The sequence below is a fragment of the Poecilia reticulata genome, chromosome 19, assembly GCF_904066995.2.
Source record: "Poecilia reticulata chromosome 19, P_reticulata-male-v2, whole genome shotgun sequence".
Taxonomy (NCBI): domain Eukaryota; kingdom Metazoa; phylum Chordata; class Actinopteri; order Cyprinodontiformes; family Poeciliidae; genus Poecilia; species Poecilia reticulata.
The window spans coordinates 14,220,226-14,234,218 of record NC_088848.1 but is presented as its reverse complement, the minus strand read 5'-3'; the positions used below and the strand labels follow the sequence as shown (position 1 = coordinate 14,234,218).

Sequence of the window (13,993 nt, the reverse complement as noted above, 5' to 3'; positions counted from 1 at the left end):
CTCACCTGGCAGAGACATTGGTAGTGAAAGAGACACAATCATTAACAAATGTGAGGGGAGTTGTCCCAGTGATGTCCTCCCACTGCGCTGGAAATGTTCCGCCTGCACACAGATACAATTTTGCACTTAATGTGATTCATTTAAAATCAAAAGATAAAACAAGTTATTTAATAGACAAAAATAAGCAACTGCAACTTTTATTCATGCTGGTGGCATTCTGCAAAGGTATCCATATGCTTTGAAATTTTTTTTTCTTTTTCTTTTTTTTACATTTTGTCATCTAACAATCAAAAGACTTCTGTGTATTTCACTGAGATTTTACGTGGAAGGAAAATCCAAGGGTTATGAAAAAAAAAAACTTAAAATTTTCCTTCAGGTCTGACATTTTCATGCCCACATATCATAGTCTTCAAATGTTTGTGAATGTGTAGAGTAAAAAAGTGATCCTGCCTTTTTATTTACTTGACAGCACCAAAGAGCTACAGAATACCAGCACTCACCTGTTATGCTACAGAGGAGGCGGAGGCAGGGCGTACTGTCTCCTTTGTAACCGTTAGTAAGCCCTTCCCCTGAGAGAGGCGGCACAGGGATCGTCATGGTGATGGGCTTGTGGAACTTCCTCCTCCTGGGCTCCACAGTAACAATGGGGCTGAAGGTTGCTCGGTTACCAAGGATTTTCTTTACAGTGTCCTCAGGAATCGGCTGGGCCTAGCGGAAGAGACACAATGGCGATTGAGCAATGTGTCTTTTGTGAGATTAATTAATTTTGAAATATTTACATTGCTTTGAATTTTATTGATACATTGTAACACTTCAAAGAAACGCACCAACAGACATGGGAAGCTTTAAGCATATACCTGCAATCCAACTTTTATTTTCTTTGTTAGTGCCCCCTCAGGGAAGGAAGCCTGAACTAATGGGACGCTCCGGCTGTTGAGAGTCCCACCCTCTGGTCCCATCTGATGGGTCTCCTGTCTGACCCGGGACACCACAGCAAAATACTGTGGAAAGTCCTTGGTGATGATACGGCAGATCCTCTTCCTCTCCAGCTCCTCAGGACTGTCCAGTTCTGTGAGGAAAGTGTTCATGTTGTAGAAGATTACGCACATGTGTCTTGCAATAACCTCTGTGCTCGTGGAACGTTTCCACAAAGTTAATGTTAAAAGCACAACGGTAATATACTCTAATGACATTTTATGCAATTGACAAACACAGTAGTGCATAATGCTGAAGTAGGAGGAAAAGTATGTATACATTTTAAAAGTATTCAGAAATGAGTGCTGACATGGATATGGGTTGCATCTGAGTAACAAAATTGGATGTGGGTCATAAATCCCTGTTGTTTGTACACAGCCTAAGAATGAGTAGGGCACTACTGCAAACCTACAAAGACAAACGTCCAAATAAATTTACAGAAGTACATTCATCAGAGAAGCAGCAAAGGGACCCATGGTAACTGTACTGCAGAGCTGCAGAGATCTCCAGGTCAAGTCGAAAAATCTGTTGGCAGGACTATTAGTTGTGCACTACAAAAATCTGTCCTTTATGTAAGAGTTAAGAGACGAAAGACATAGAAGTCTCATTTGAACTTTGGCACAAATCACAAAGGGGACACAGCAAATATGTGAAAGAAGGAGATCAGATAACACAAAACCAAAATGTAACTTTTCACCTTAGAAAACACTATATGAGTGGGGTAAAAAAAAGACTGAATTTCACACTGAACAAACCATCCAAAACTATCTCTACAGCAAGGTTTAACAATGACAAGGAAGCTGGTCAGAGTTGATTAGAAGATGGATGGAGCTAAATACAAGGAAATTGTGAAAGGAAACCTGGCAGAGGCTGCGGAACACTTTAGAAAGTGGAGGACGTTCATCTTCCAGCAAGACAATGACTCTAACTATACAGCCAGTGGTACAGTGGAATGGTTTCATGTCAAAGCATTGGAAAGCAAAGTCCATACCCAACACCGAGAATATCTAGCAAGAGTTAAACATTTATGTTCACAGACACTCTCCAGCCAATCGAACTTGGTGTGAGCTAACTACCAAAGAAGAATGGGAAAAAAGTTTCAACATGTGCAAAGCTGATGGAGTCTGCAAAGACTAAAGGTCGTTCTTAGTTAATACAGTTAATACTATGTAGGTAGTAGTAGGTTAACAGTATTAACCTAATTAAAACTATGAAGAGGTTGGCTAAATGATGGATTGAATTTCAAGTACAAAGGTTGGACTGTTGTTTTATAGCCTAACTGTGTTTCGTGTATCATAGAATTAGAAAAGAAAATACAACATTGAATTGTTTTACAAGGGTCAGACACAGTGGTAGATTTTTATATCGAACAAATGGGTGGGCACTTGACCAGGGTGGCAGTAGAACTATGGATGCACAAGCATCTGATAAAACGATAAAACATAGTGCATGAATACACTGCACTGCATTTTATACTGTGCCAGAATTGAGATAATTTTCTATATTTTGATTGGTTGGAGGGCTGCACAGTGGCGCAGTTGGTAGAGCTGTTGCCTTGCAGCAAGAAGGTTCTGGGTTCGATTCCCGGCCCGGGTCTTTCTGTATGGAGTTTGCATGTTCTCCCTGTGCATGTGTGGGTTTTCTCCGGGTACTCCGGTTTCCTCCCACAGTCCAAAAACATGACTGTCAGGTTAATTGGCCTCTCCAAAATGCCCATAGGTGTGAGTGTGTGTGTGCATGGTTGTTTGTCCTGTGTGTCTCTGTGTTGCCCTGCGACAGACTGGCGACCTGTCTAGGGTGTATCCTGCCTCTCGCCCGGAACGTTAGCTGGAGATGGGCACCAGCACCCCTCCCAACCCCACTAAGGGACAAGGGTGTAAAGAAAATGGATGGATGGTTGGTTGGAAGGAGAGGCTTGCCCAGGGAGTTATGCAAGGTTTGACACTTTTTATTCAGCAACTCAATGCAGGTGTGTTTATTCTATTTATTTTTTATCTAATAGCTCTTATATTTGTAGCTTTATCTTCTAGAGGTAGAAATACCAATTATTATGTCTTATTGGCAAGGCAGAGTGGCCGTAGGCTAGGACACGTAAGTACAAAATGAGTTGGGTTTGCGTCACCTTCGTCCATCCCGTTGAGGAGCTGATTGAGGTCGCTGGTCTTGCAGTCGTACAAATGTTCCTTCCAGGATTCTCCATTCTCACTGCGCAGTAGGATCAGCTCTCTCTCTTGGCCCCGCATTGAGGCAAAATGTGGGATCTCCACTATCACAGGGCTGGAAGGAGACATGTCAGAAATATACGGCTGACTTAATAATACTATCACCTCGCCTTTCACTGAAAAGCAACAATCTAATAAAACCATAAACATATGCATTAGAATTGAAGTTTTGAAGAATTTGATTTAGGCAAAATGGAAAGTATTTTTTGTTTTTTCCCAAAGTGCAGTGTAAAACATAATTTGTAATATGAACATTTACAGGTTTAAGCAGCATCTCTGTAGAAGCCAAAATTAATGCAGATATCCTCACAGAGCTGCCATGAAAGAAACATTCGGTGGTGGAAGTGATGGTTACGACAACATCACAGATGTGGTTTTGATGATGGCAGTGATGGTAATAGGTCCAACTGTGAACCTGAGGAGTTAATGCGACATTCAGAGCTAATGTAGTGCATGGAATAGAATAAGGGGTGAAAATGAAGGGGAAAAAAGCTGCACAGCCCATAATGACACAAGGCATAATGGTAACAGAAAGGAGTGTAAAGTTTCAGAGGAACACAATATGAGAACTCCTTTGTTGAAGTTAGAACTCTTCCTGTTTAGACGCTACGAGGAAAGTTCAAGAATTTACCAATTGCTGTTTGGCTCATCATCTTGTTCAGCAGCCGGATTCATAACAAAAATAGAGCAGTAGAATCATGACACATCATCAGGCTTTAAACTATGTGGTGGAGCCACTATGTAAGTATATGTATATAAGGATGGATGGACAGCACATTTAGACAGTGTGGACATACAATCTATTTGGGATATCTGATTGGGAGGTTCCTTAAATAAGAAATGTCCTATTCAACTTCGGCAGAGACCTCCACTTAGGCGGGGAATTAGGAAGATGAAATAATATCTTGAAACAATTTATTAACAACAGAAAACTGAGCACTTTCGCGTTATGCTTTTTGTTGTTTGGAATGTTTTTTGTATAAAAGTACTATTAACCCAACTAGTATTTTAGTGTGGAATGCCATACATGAGCTAATGGAGTAGTTCTGATTTTTAGGTACTTAGGATATTATTTTTATGATTCATGTTTTCTAAATTACATTAACATATCTATATACAGTTGCGAAAAATAAAGTAGAACAAATACACGTAGTTTTAATCCCAAATATTTCACAGCAATCTCCATTGATTCGTGGTTGGATGATGATTAGTACATGAACCATTGGGAAAGCCAATTAGCTTAACGGAGCAAACGGAGAGATTCCAATTACACGGTTTCAAAAAACACTTGACATGTAGTTTTCAACATAAACTTCCCATTTTTATATTAGATTTTCGATAAACATCCAAATTACTGCACTCAAGACATAAGTTATAAAAGTGATCCGCAACAACTGCTATTATCACCATCCACTGATGGAGTTTTTCATTTAATTATGTGAGACAGACGATGCATGGCGAAAGTAGTATCACAGAAATACAAAACCTGCAAAGTTTGATCTTACTATGATACAAATATAACTTAATTTCGTATTTATCTGCATCAATCAAAAATCTGATGTTTGACTAAACGTGCACTTTTTTCTGAAAACAAAAAAAAATAGCAATGATATGCAGAAATCTGATGTTGATTCTGAAGTGATGGAAGTCATGGAAGACAGAATGGTGCTGGGTTTTGGGGTAAAAAAAAACGTCTCATGCTCAACAAAGCGCAGTCCAGTCCAGACAGCCAATCAAAATCTTCATATTAAGTGAAGTAAACTTCTGACAGCTTCTAAAATCAAATTCGCCCCCCACTACACTTATTGGCAACCTAGTAAAGATGTTTAAAAAGCTTTAATATAAAATCATATTTTATTACAGGAGAAAAGTCTTTATTTTCTAACAAAATCTCCACTTCCTTGGTTTTTGGCAACTGTTGAATAACCTTGTTTGGGTAACAGGACAAGACTTTACCTTGTTTCCTAGAACATTTCACAAGATTGGCACATTTAGAGAAGATGAGAGATCTTTGACTGTTCATCTTTGCATAATCTGTCTAGACAGTCAAATCAGTCCTCACATTCGCACTTTTCTTTTCAGCTCACGACAGGTTTTTAATAGTTTTTTTTTTTTTTTATCTGGGGAGTGACACAGTCATGGAAAAAGATGGATTTTACGTCTGGATAATCATCCTTTAAACTGTCCTTGTATTTCAAAGAGTTGATGATCATGACATGCACTGCAACACAATTCCCAAAGCTTTTTTTAGGGAGAAACAATCCCATAGCATCATCCACAAAATTCACCCCCGCCTGGAGCATTTGTTCTCAAAAAACAAAACAAAATGTAATATTCAAAAACCAAAGCACACAATTCCAGTTAAATTCCAGCTAGAATTTAGAAAACTCCAGACATTTACATTTATTATGACAGAACAGAAAAGGCTTTACCATGGCATCCCTTCCAAGAACTGGTTAGCATGCAGTGCCTAATGGTTATTCAAACTAATAAGTGACCCATTTTTTAAAAAACTTTACCTCGCTTTCCATTAACCTTCACATCTCATTCAACCTTATTTGCTGAAGTTACAGATTTGAAATATAACTCTCAGTGTAGAAAATAAGATGACTTGCCATTTTCTCATAACCATTTGCTGACGTATAAGGATCAACTCAAATCTGCCTTATTTTAATGAAAGATTTTGTTGTCTTAACACTTTTTTTTTCTATCCATTAAGTAAGTATATTTAAAATGGAAAGTTGTCTGTTTTTCTTCGTGGGACTTCGGTGCTAAAAAAACATAAAAAAAGAACACCTCTATTTTAAAGCTTTTTTTCCACATCTTTACAAGGGATGCAAATAAATGTGGCAGGTGCCGTAGAATGAAGTGGACACAAATCAACAGCAATGAAGTCAAAGCTACAATGTGTAGTTTTAGGAAGGACGTTAGTTATGAAATTAAAAAAAAGTACAAATCAAGACCTTCCCGATGTGATGCTGCTGCAGCTGTAAAAAAAAAAAAAGACTTTGCAGTGCAGTAACTAAATCTCTTCCCAAAACTACATGAAAATCATATAAAAGCAACAACCTTATAAACTGAAGTCAACAAAGATGGGCAACAGAATCCTTCAGCATGGTTCAGCCTCAATATGTCATTTCCTTGGGGGTAGGTTGGAGGCAGGGGAGAAAAGGTGAAGGGAGCTACGGTATGCTTGGTTCCTACCCAACAAATCTAGTTCCTCTGGGTCCCAGCTGTAGCACGGGACTAACCAGGCTCTCGCCTTCATTAAGGACTGGCAGCTTTCTGGGAAGATGGAGCTTACTGTGTCCACAAGATAATGAAACAAACATTTATACAAAACACACACTCACAAAGTCAGTGGCTTCTTTGGGTACATTTCGCCCCTTCGCCATTTCACACTTGTGCAGCGTTTTTAATCGTCTTGTCCCCAACTTTTCAGGGTACAAAATGTCAACATCTGTCATTTGAGGTTTTGTACTTTCTTGCCGGTCTTGTTGATGCTTGGTACCCACATAAGTAGTTATTATTATTATTATTATTATTATTATTATTATTATTATTATTATTATTATTATTATTATTATTATTATTTTACATTTACTGTAAGAAAATGTAGCGTGTGATGTCAATTCAATATTTCACTGGGGAGTTTGATTAAATCATTCTAGGATGATCTGAGCTCATAATCTCTCATATTTCATAAGCTTCGGCTTGCCGTCAGAGGAAATCAATCGATTTATCTTTTAATACAAAGCTTTCAAAAAATCTGGAATAAAATTACATTAAATTTAAGATTTGAATATTTATCTGACTTTTTTCCCCCCATAGTTTGTAAAAAATACCTCAATACTAAGAAAAATTGGCCCACAATTGTTAAACTCCAGAGCTATTAAGTAGAAAAGGGAAGTGACAAAATAACCGTATAAATCGGCGAAGGGGCAAGTTGACCCTGAGCCAGCTTCTTCTTTAGGTTACACAATATCAGAGGTGTGTGAAGTTGTGTGGATGATGAAATATGACATAAAATAATACAAAATTTGCAGCAATGTGGTTTCATTATTATGCCCGAGCAAAATAAAAATACTCGGCACACTATTAGTTGACGTTTTTAAAGTAGCCAATTCAGCAGCACCATTCCTTTTCCTTGGCATTGGGTGAGAGTGCTCCCAATAATGGAGAAAAGACTGTAGATATTAGCTGTTGCACTAGTGCTAAGACATCTTCACTGAACGGATTCTCAGTCATTTTGTGCCACCATCAGCCAGCATCTTTGCAACGTTTCTGCTTTTGTTTTATGATTGAGGCAAACACAGGAAATTTTTTCTGGTGTTATACTTGCATTAGATTTTTTTGAACGGGTGAACAATGTGCATTTCAGGTAATGGAAAGTTGTATGTATGGATTGGGTACTTGGGTTCACAAATTTCTTTCTGATATCTTGTCTGATTTCTTTTTATTTTCCCATGAAATCGCAGAAGGAAACAATTTGAAATATGCCCTACTTAACTCAGATGTGATTTATTAATTCAGGTCTATATCATATTATATATATATATATATATATATATATATATATATATATATATATATATATATATATATATATATATATATATATATATATATATACATATACATACATGTACATACAGTAATCATAACTGGGGAATATTCTATAGTTTAATGTTCACAATAAATTACCAGAGTTTACAGAAGTTTTTCTTACATGCTGATGTGAATGGTTTGAACAGGAAAGTATGTTAAATGTTTATGTCATAAATTATGCTTAAGAATAATGTTTTGATTGTATAATTGGAAGCAGTTATGTAGTTAGTGGATACTACAGAGAATGCATCTAATGGAACAATTTCAGTTGCAAAATTAGAAGCTTAAAAAAAAAGTGAATATCTTAAGCTGAAAACAAATTTATTAAAAACCTTATGATCATCAATAGTTTTCCACGACCTCCTGGAAAACTATTGATGATCTCTATTTTTGAACTCACCTCTATTTCTGAACATGAGATTTAAGAATCGGCACACATTTCTACTCCAAATTCAAAGTATGCACGCACGCACGCACGCACGCACGCACGCACGCACGCACGCACGCACGCACACTGAAAAACCTAATCTCAGATAGCTACAAATGGAATGTAACAAGCAGAATGAAGGATATATTTTTTAAAAAACTAAATAAAAAAATAAAAAAATTCCATAATCAGCAGTGGAAAGATCAGACATATTTAAAGAAAAAAAAAAAAAATGCCGACCTACCCTAAGAACTGAGCCCCAGCTGGTCCAACCTCCACCAGTCTGCTCGCCAGGCCTTCTCCTTCCACCATCGGAGGAGGGGAGGCCAGCTTGTGCCTCTTGACTAGACGACATGTGATCCTGGTGGGTGCCGTGCACTTTCTCGGCGGGATGATGATCCGCATGCCGTTGTGGCGACTTCCCCTCATGGAGCCGCCTCTGGCATCAACCATGAAGCTGACCAGGAACCTGGATGAGGGCGTAAAAAGGAGAAGGAAATAGGAGAGGAGGAATAGACAGAGAAGCAGAACAAGAAACAAGGAGAGAATATAGGCACAGGGATGAAAGAAGTAAAATCCATGTTGCTTTAAGTGTAGTGCTGATGAGGAGAGAAATTGTCGTTACGGTGAGGTCGTGTCCCATGCTGCAATCTTACAAAAAACACTGACAGTAAGTGTGAGGAAAACGGTAAAGAGAACAAAAATGTGAGAGGGGTTCTATGTTGGCTAGAACTGACGTCAGAAAAGGACAACATGGATGGAGGCATTAAACCTACACTTAGCGGCCACTTTATTAGGGACACCTTCTCAATTACCGTTTTAACACAGATGGCGACTCAAATTGGACTTCAGTCCTATCAGGTAAGCTGAAGAAAAATTTTCCACTGGCTCATCAAAGTAGGACAATAAGAGATCGGAGACTCATCTTATCAGAACTACTTCTAGCAGGACAATGTGTCATGTCCCATGGCTCAAATCACCTCAAACTGGCTTCTTGAACATGACAATGAGTTCATTGTACTCCAGGGTCCTCCAAACACATCAGTAGGGGTTGTGCTTGGAGGCTGAGTGCAACAAAGCAAGATTGGGACGTGGTGGAATGGAAGACTCTCTTCATGGATGCGACATAGATAAACCTGCAGAAATTGAATATTGGTACTATATAAATATGGACCAGTTTGATCTATTCCACAAAGAATGAAGGGAGTTCTGCAGTAAAAAAAGACGGTCCAGCCTTGCACCAGTGAAGTGTTACTAATGAAGTGGCCCGTAAGTGTATTTTAAAATTATAGCAGTTATTTTTGTTTAAGCTGCCAACACAGGAGCCTCTGGTGTTTTTTGTGTTTTTCTCACACCAGGAAGTTAATTATTTCTGTCCCTAACTCAACAAAGAAGCTTATACTCACACAAACCCAAATCATGCAACATGGGATCTGAAATGTCAAGTTAGTTTGAATTGTTTGTTGTTATGTAAAAGAGCAATTTATTCTTCGTTTTACCTATAAGAGATGCACAAAATCAATCGACGAGAGATCGGGAGGTCAAATACAGACAAATCTGATCTGTTTTCTCTTTTTAGTAAATGCATCTAAAAGGCATGATCGGTGCATCTCCACTTTGCATCCAGTAAAGGTATAAATCTCTTCCGGCTATGCTTATTTCTATCTAGATCAGTGGTTCTTAACCTAGGTTCGATGAGTCGGTCTCAGGGGTTCGGCGGAGCCTCTGCCGCGGAGGTAAAGACACACTTATGTAAAGTCATGATGATGCCCCGCTTTGCTGTCACTTGCTGCAGAGAATCACGTTACAATGCTTAGCCAATCAGAGGATCACGTTACATTGCTTAGCCAATCAGCGCTGCGGAGGAGCACTGATTGAAGGAGCTCCACTCTCAGCATGGATTTGAACTTTTGTCTTTAATTACTTCAGCAAAGCTCACAGTTTTTACCAAATTCTATAGTCTAAATCGGCTACGTAGTCGCATCTTTTCGGCGTTGGTACTGCCTCTAGTGGTGTGGGGGTGGTAACACAGCTAATATAATTACATTACTAAATCAGAATACCGCAAAGTATTTTGTGTGTCGGGGTGAGGGTGGGGGTGCGAATAAGAAGGGTTCGGTGAATGCGCATATGAAACTGGTGGGTTCGGTACCTCAAAAAAGGTTAAGAACCACTGATCTAGATGTTTCTGAGCCAGAAGCTTCAAATCAGATGCATAAATTAAATGATCAAAGCAAGTGACTGCCTCCATAAAAGCATTCATTTTAGAAGGTTGTTTGTCTTGAGAAAGATTCTTGAGTGGATTCTTATTTTTGTGGTTCCCAGAATTCTTTGCAATGGGCAATTTAGCAAATTCACCTCAAATGTAGACTAACAGCAACTAAATTTCAGACTCTACTGACCTTAGTAGGCATTATAATAGCTAAAGTTTAACTAGTCAAACAGAGCATATCATAAATACCTCATCACCTCACTGACTGGTCAGATTTCATCCACCTCATTGTGAAAAACTGATACAAAGGGGAGATAAAATGGGGAAATCCTGATGCAACATGTTGTCCATCTGACTGCTCCTACTTTTTAGCTAAAACATCCCTTCTTAGTTTCTGTTGAGAAAGATAACATAAAGACCAGGACAACATGTGCAAGAAAATCCTAAAAAATTTAACATTTTAAAACCACATTCAACCTATTTTTTTTTTAAGCACAGTCACTCAAGATCAGTTAGAAAATCAAAAGGATTAAAAACACATCTAGCTCGCGCCTTGTGTCAAGAGTTTAACGTCAATTGATGAGTGAGGAGGACAAACACAGATGTTATGAGTGTACTGAGAGGGGGAAGGTGTGACAGAGGGCAACCAATCACAGTCAAATCACCTGCTGTCGTACTGCGGAAGCGGAGAGGAAAAACTGCAGGGTGGACGACAAAGTAACGCAAGGAGGAATAAGTCAAAAACAGAGCTTTAACACTGTAAAAAGAAAATAAAAAAAAAAACTACTTAAAAATATGTTTGAAACTTTGGGATTATTCGTGAAATGCAGAAAATTTCCCAAAATGTCAAATGTTTTTTTGAGTTGCAGCTCCATCATGGCTGAAGTACAGACATGCCAAAATCTGAAGGGAGACAAAATTGTAAAAAAAAACAAAAAAAAAAAACAAATAAATAAAATAAATAAATCTGGAAGACAAACTGCAAAACAGGCAGGCAGGAACCAATCCGCCACCTTATCCCATATTTCTACGTTTGTCTTCATCTTCATGGTTAGATGGAGACAACAGACATCTGCTCCCTCCTTTCTTCTCCTGTATTTATCCATTCTTCATTTCAAACATGCTTACCCAGAATGCACCGGTGAGGAGACGAGGTTGACATTATCCAGGTGGTCCGCAGTCCAGCTGTACCTCCTCAGAGAGTCGTTGTCAGCGTCCTTTGTCATCAACAGATGCTGCAAAGCAGAGAACAATCATTATCAAGACTTGACTATTTGCCAGCAGTTCATTCCTACATCTGGCAAAGAACTTTTAACATTTCTTTCTATAAAATGGATATAAAGTGCCTTGGAAAAAGTTGAACAACCCATAACTTTTCTACATTTTGTCAGGTTGCAACAACAAAGGAACAAAAATGTGTTTTATTTGGATTTTATATTTGGGATCAATACAAAACAGTACTTGTTTTTTTTCCCCCACAGGTAAGTGTCTGAAAAGTGTGGCATGAAGACTGATTTTTTTTTTTTTTGCAAAACAGCTCAAACTCTGTCAGAAAGAATGAGGACCGTCTGTCAACATCAGATCAGCCACAGACTTTTAGGTGGATTTATATCTAGACTTTTACCTGATCATACATGCCAAATAACAAATATTTGATCCCTGCTTTGATCTAAGCCCCACTGCAGCTCTGGCTGTACATTTAGGGCTGCTGACCTGCTGGAAGTTGAATAAATACTTGTCTGGTCTGTCAGCTTAGCTAGCCGTCTATGGGCTTTTTGTTTGGCCATATTTTTTCTATTTTCATGTGATGGATTGCCAGAGTTCTATGACAAATCATTTCTTGGACTGCATGACGCTGTTTGTCCACTAATGTTCTCCAACAAACCGCTGATGTCTTCACAGAACTACGTAGAATGTAAAACATTCATAGTGTTTACATTTTGACAGGACGTTCATCATAAAATATTTTCGTGATACGTGATCCCAATGAAGCGGTGACCGCAGCGCTTTCAGCTTCAAAACCAGAGCATGAATACATAAATGAAAAAAAAAAATTATATATCTATCGGTCTACTGCAGCATGTAAAATATGACTAAACATGCGAAGCTGGATATGAAAAAACTGAAACCCAGCTGAAGAAGATGGTGAGAAAATTTATTTTGATGTTTAAGTTTTACATTACTCCACACATAAATTAGTAGTTTTTGGTTCAGAATGTAAGGACCAATGGATATATGAATGGAAAAATGTAGTGAGGATGTATTTACCAATTCAATCCAAAAGTCATATCAGTATTACCTGTAAACTGTATTTTCCCATAGAACATTGATTTAAATAAATAATTATGCAGATTTATGCTGCACTTTCACCTCCCAGCATTCTTCAAGTGTGCTTCCTTTTTCTTTTTTTTTGTTAAATACACATGCCAAGATAACTACTATTTTATTTTCCTCTCGGATCATAAAAGCCTCTCTTCAGATTTTAGTTAGCACGTAACATCCATAAGATGGAGCTGTAAGCGAGCAAAAATGTTCGGTGTCATGCACGACGATACTGATGTCTACCTTATTGTGATGCTCTACAATGAAAGACCGTTCCTTACAGAGCATCTGGGGCAGCGTGAGGGAGAACAGCATGCCATTATTTCACAGTGGTTAGAGAGAAACAGACACACCAACAGGAATTTCTGTGGAGCTTTTTAAAACGCAAAATGTTTGCTGTTGGAGCCTATAGAGATTCAAATGATTACTGTCAACATGGACTCTTTGCAAACGTTATGATCAGTTTAGAACAGAGCAAATGCAGTATTGTGCAAAGGTTTTCAGCTACCTATCAACTTTTTTGTCATTTGGTCTATACTAGTATTTTGTCAGATTTTCTAAAAATGTTCCGTTTGTGTTTGGGAATCGTTCAACTATTCTGGTAATTTGTCCTTAACTTTGACTCAGTTATGTAGGCTCAAACTCAGGGAACAAACCAGTGCTGTTTCGAAAAGTGATTTTGCAGCAACACGTCACAGATACAATCATTTTCAATGAAATCAGTCATTGAGAAGTTCATTTGTTCCAATAACTTAATTCAGAAGCCGACATATCCAAGCCCTTATTATGATTTTATGTTTACAGCTAGCAAAAACACGACTCTTCGGGTTGTACCAGACCAAACAAAGGATAATAACGATTCAAACACCAATAATGCAGTTCTTAGGAGCGATTAGCAAAGACCTGGACATGAAGGCTGATGGATTTCTACTTGCTGTCCGTTATCCAGAAGAGGACATTAAATTTAAAAGACTCCTCACTTCTCATCATCCCTATAAACTTTTTGAAATGCTGCAATCAGGGAAACTTGTCTGAAAATCAGAACCATCTGGCTGCTCCGCGCCTTCCTGCCTCAAGCTGTTTGAATGAACTGATGTCAACATTATGCATTTTACATCACTGCGCTGTGTGTAAACTCTTTTCTTTTAAACCCATTTGTGTTTTCCATAATCTATTTTTTCAGTTACTCTTTCACTTACAGATATCTGAAAAACACAGACATATTTT

General features: G+C 38.2%; 1 protein-coding gene across 50 annotated transcripts in view; it reads right to left on the bottom strand.

Moving 5' to 3' along the window:
• The window catches only part of LOC103481688 (ankyrin-3-like), a 136,536-nt gene that overhangs the window by 27,343 nt on the left and 95,200 nt on the right, over window positions 1–13,993 (bottom strand). For 27 of the 50 annotated variants that reach the window (XM_081600279.1, XM_081600275.1, XM_081600294.1 and 24 more), the window contains 9 exons: window positions 13,010–13,054; window positions 11,573–11,679; window positions 11,110–11,142; window positions 8,477–8,701; window positions 6,402–6,500; window positions 3,098–3,252; window positions 858–1,069; window positions 501–708; window positions 6–102 (listed from right to left, as the gene is read on the bottom strand). In XM_081600279.1, the coding sequence (XP_081456405.1) occupies window positions 6–102; window positions 501–708; window positions 858–1,069; window positions 3,098–3,252; window positions 6,402–6,500; window positions 8,477–8,701; window positions 11,110–11,142; window positions 11,573–11,679; window positions 13,010–13,054 (1,181 nt within the window). The remainder of the gene's footprint in view (window positions 1–5; window positions 103–500; window positions 709–857; window positions 1,070–3,097; window positions 3,253–6,401; window positions 6,501–8,476; window positions 8,702–11,109; window positions 11,143–11,572; window positions 11,680–13,009; window positions 13,055–13,993) is intronic. The other 23 variants (XM_081600292.1, XM_081600293.1, XM_081600300.1 and 20 more) reach the window with 6 other exon arrangements.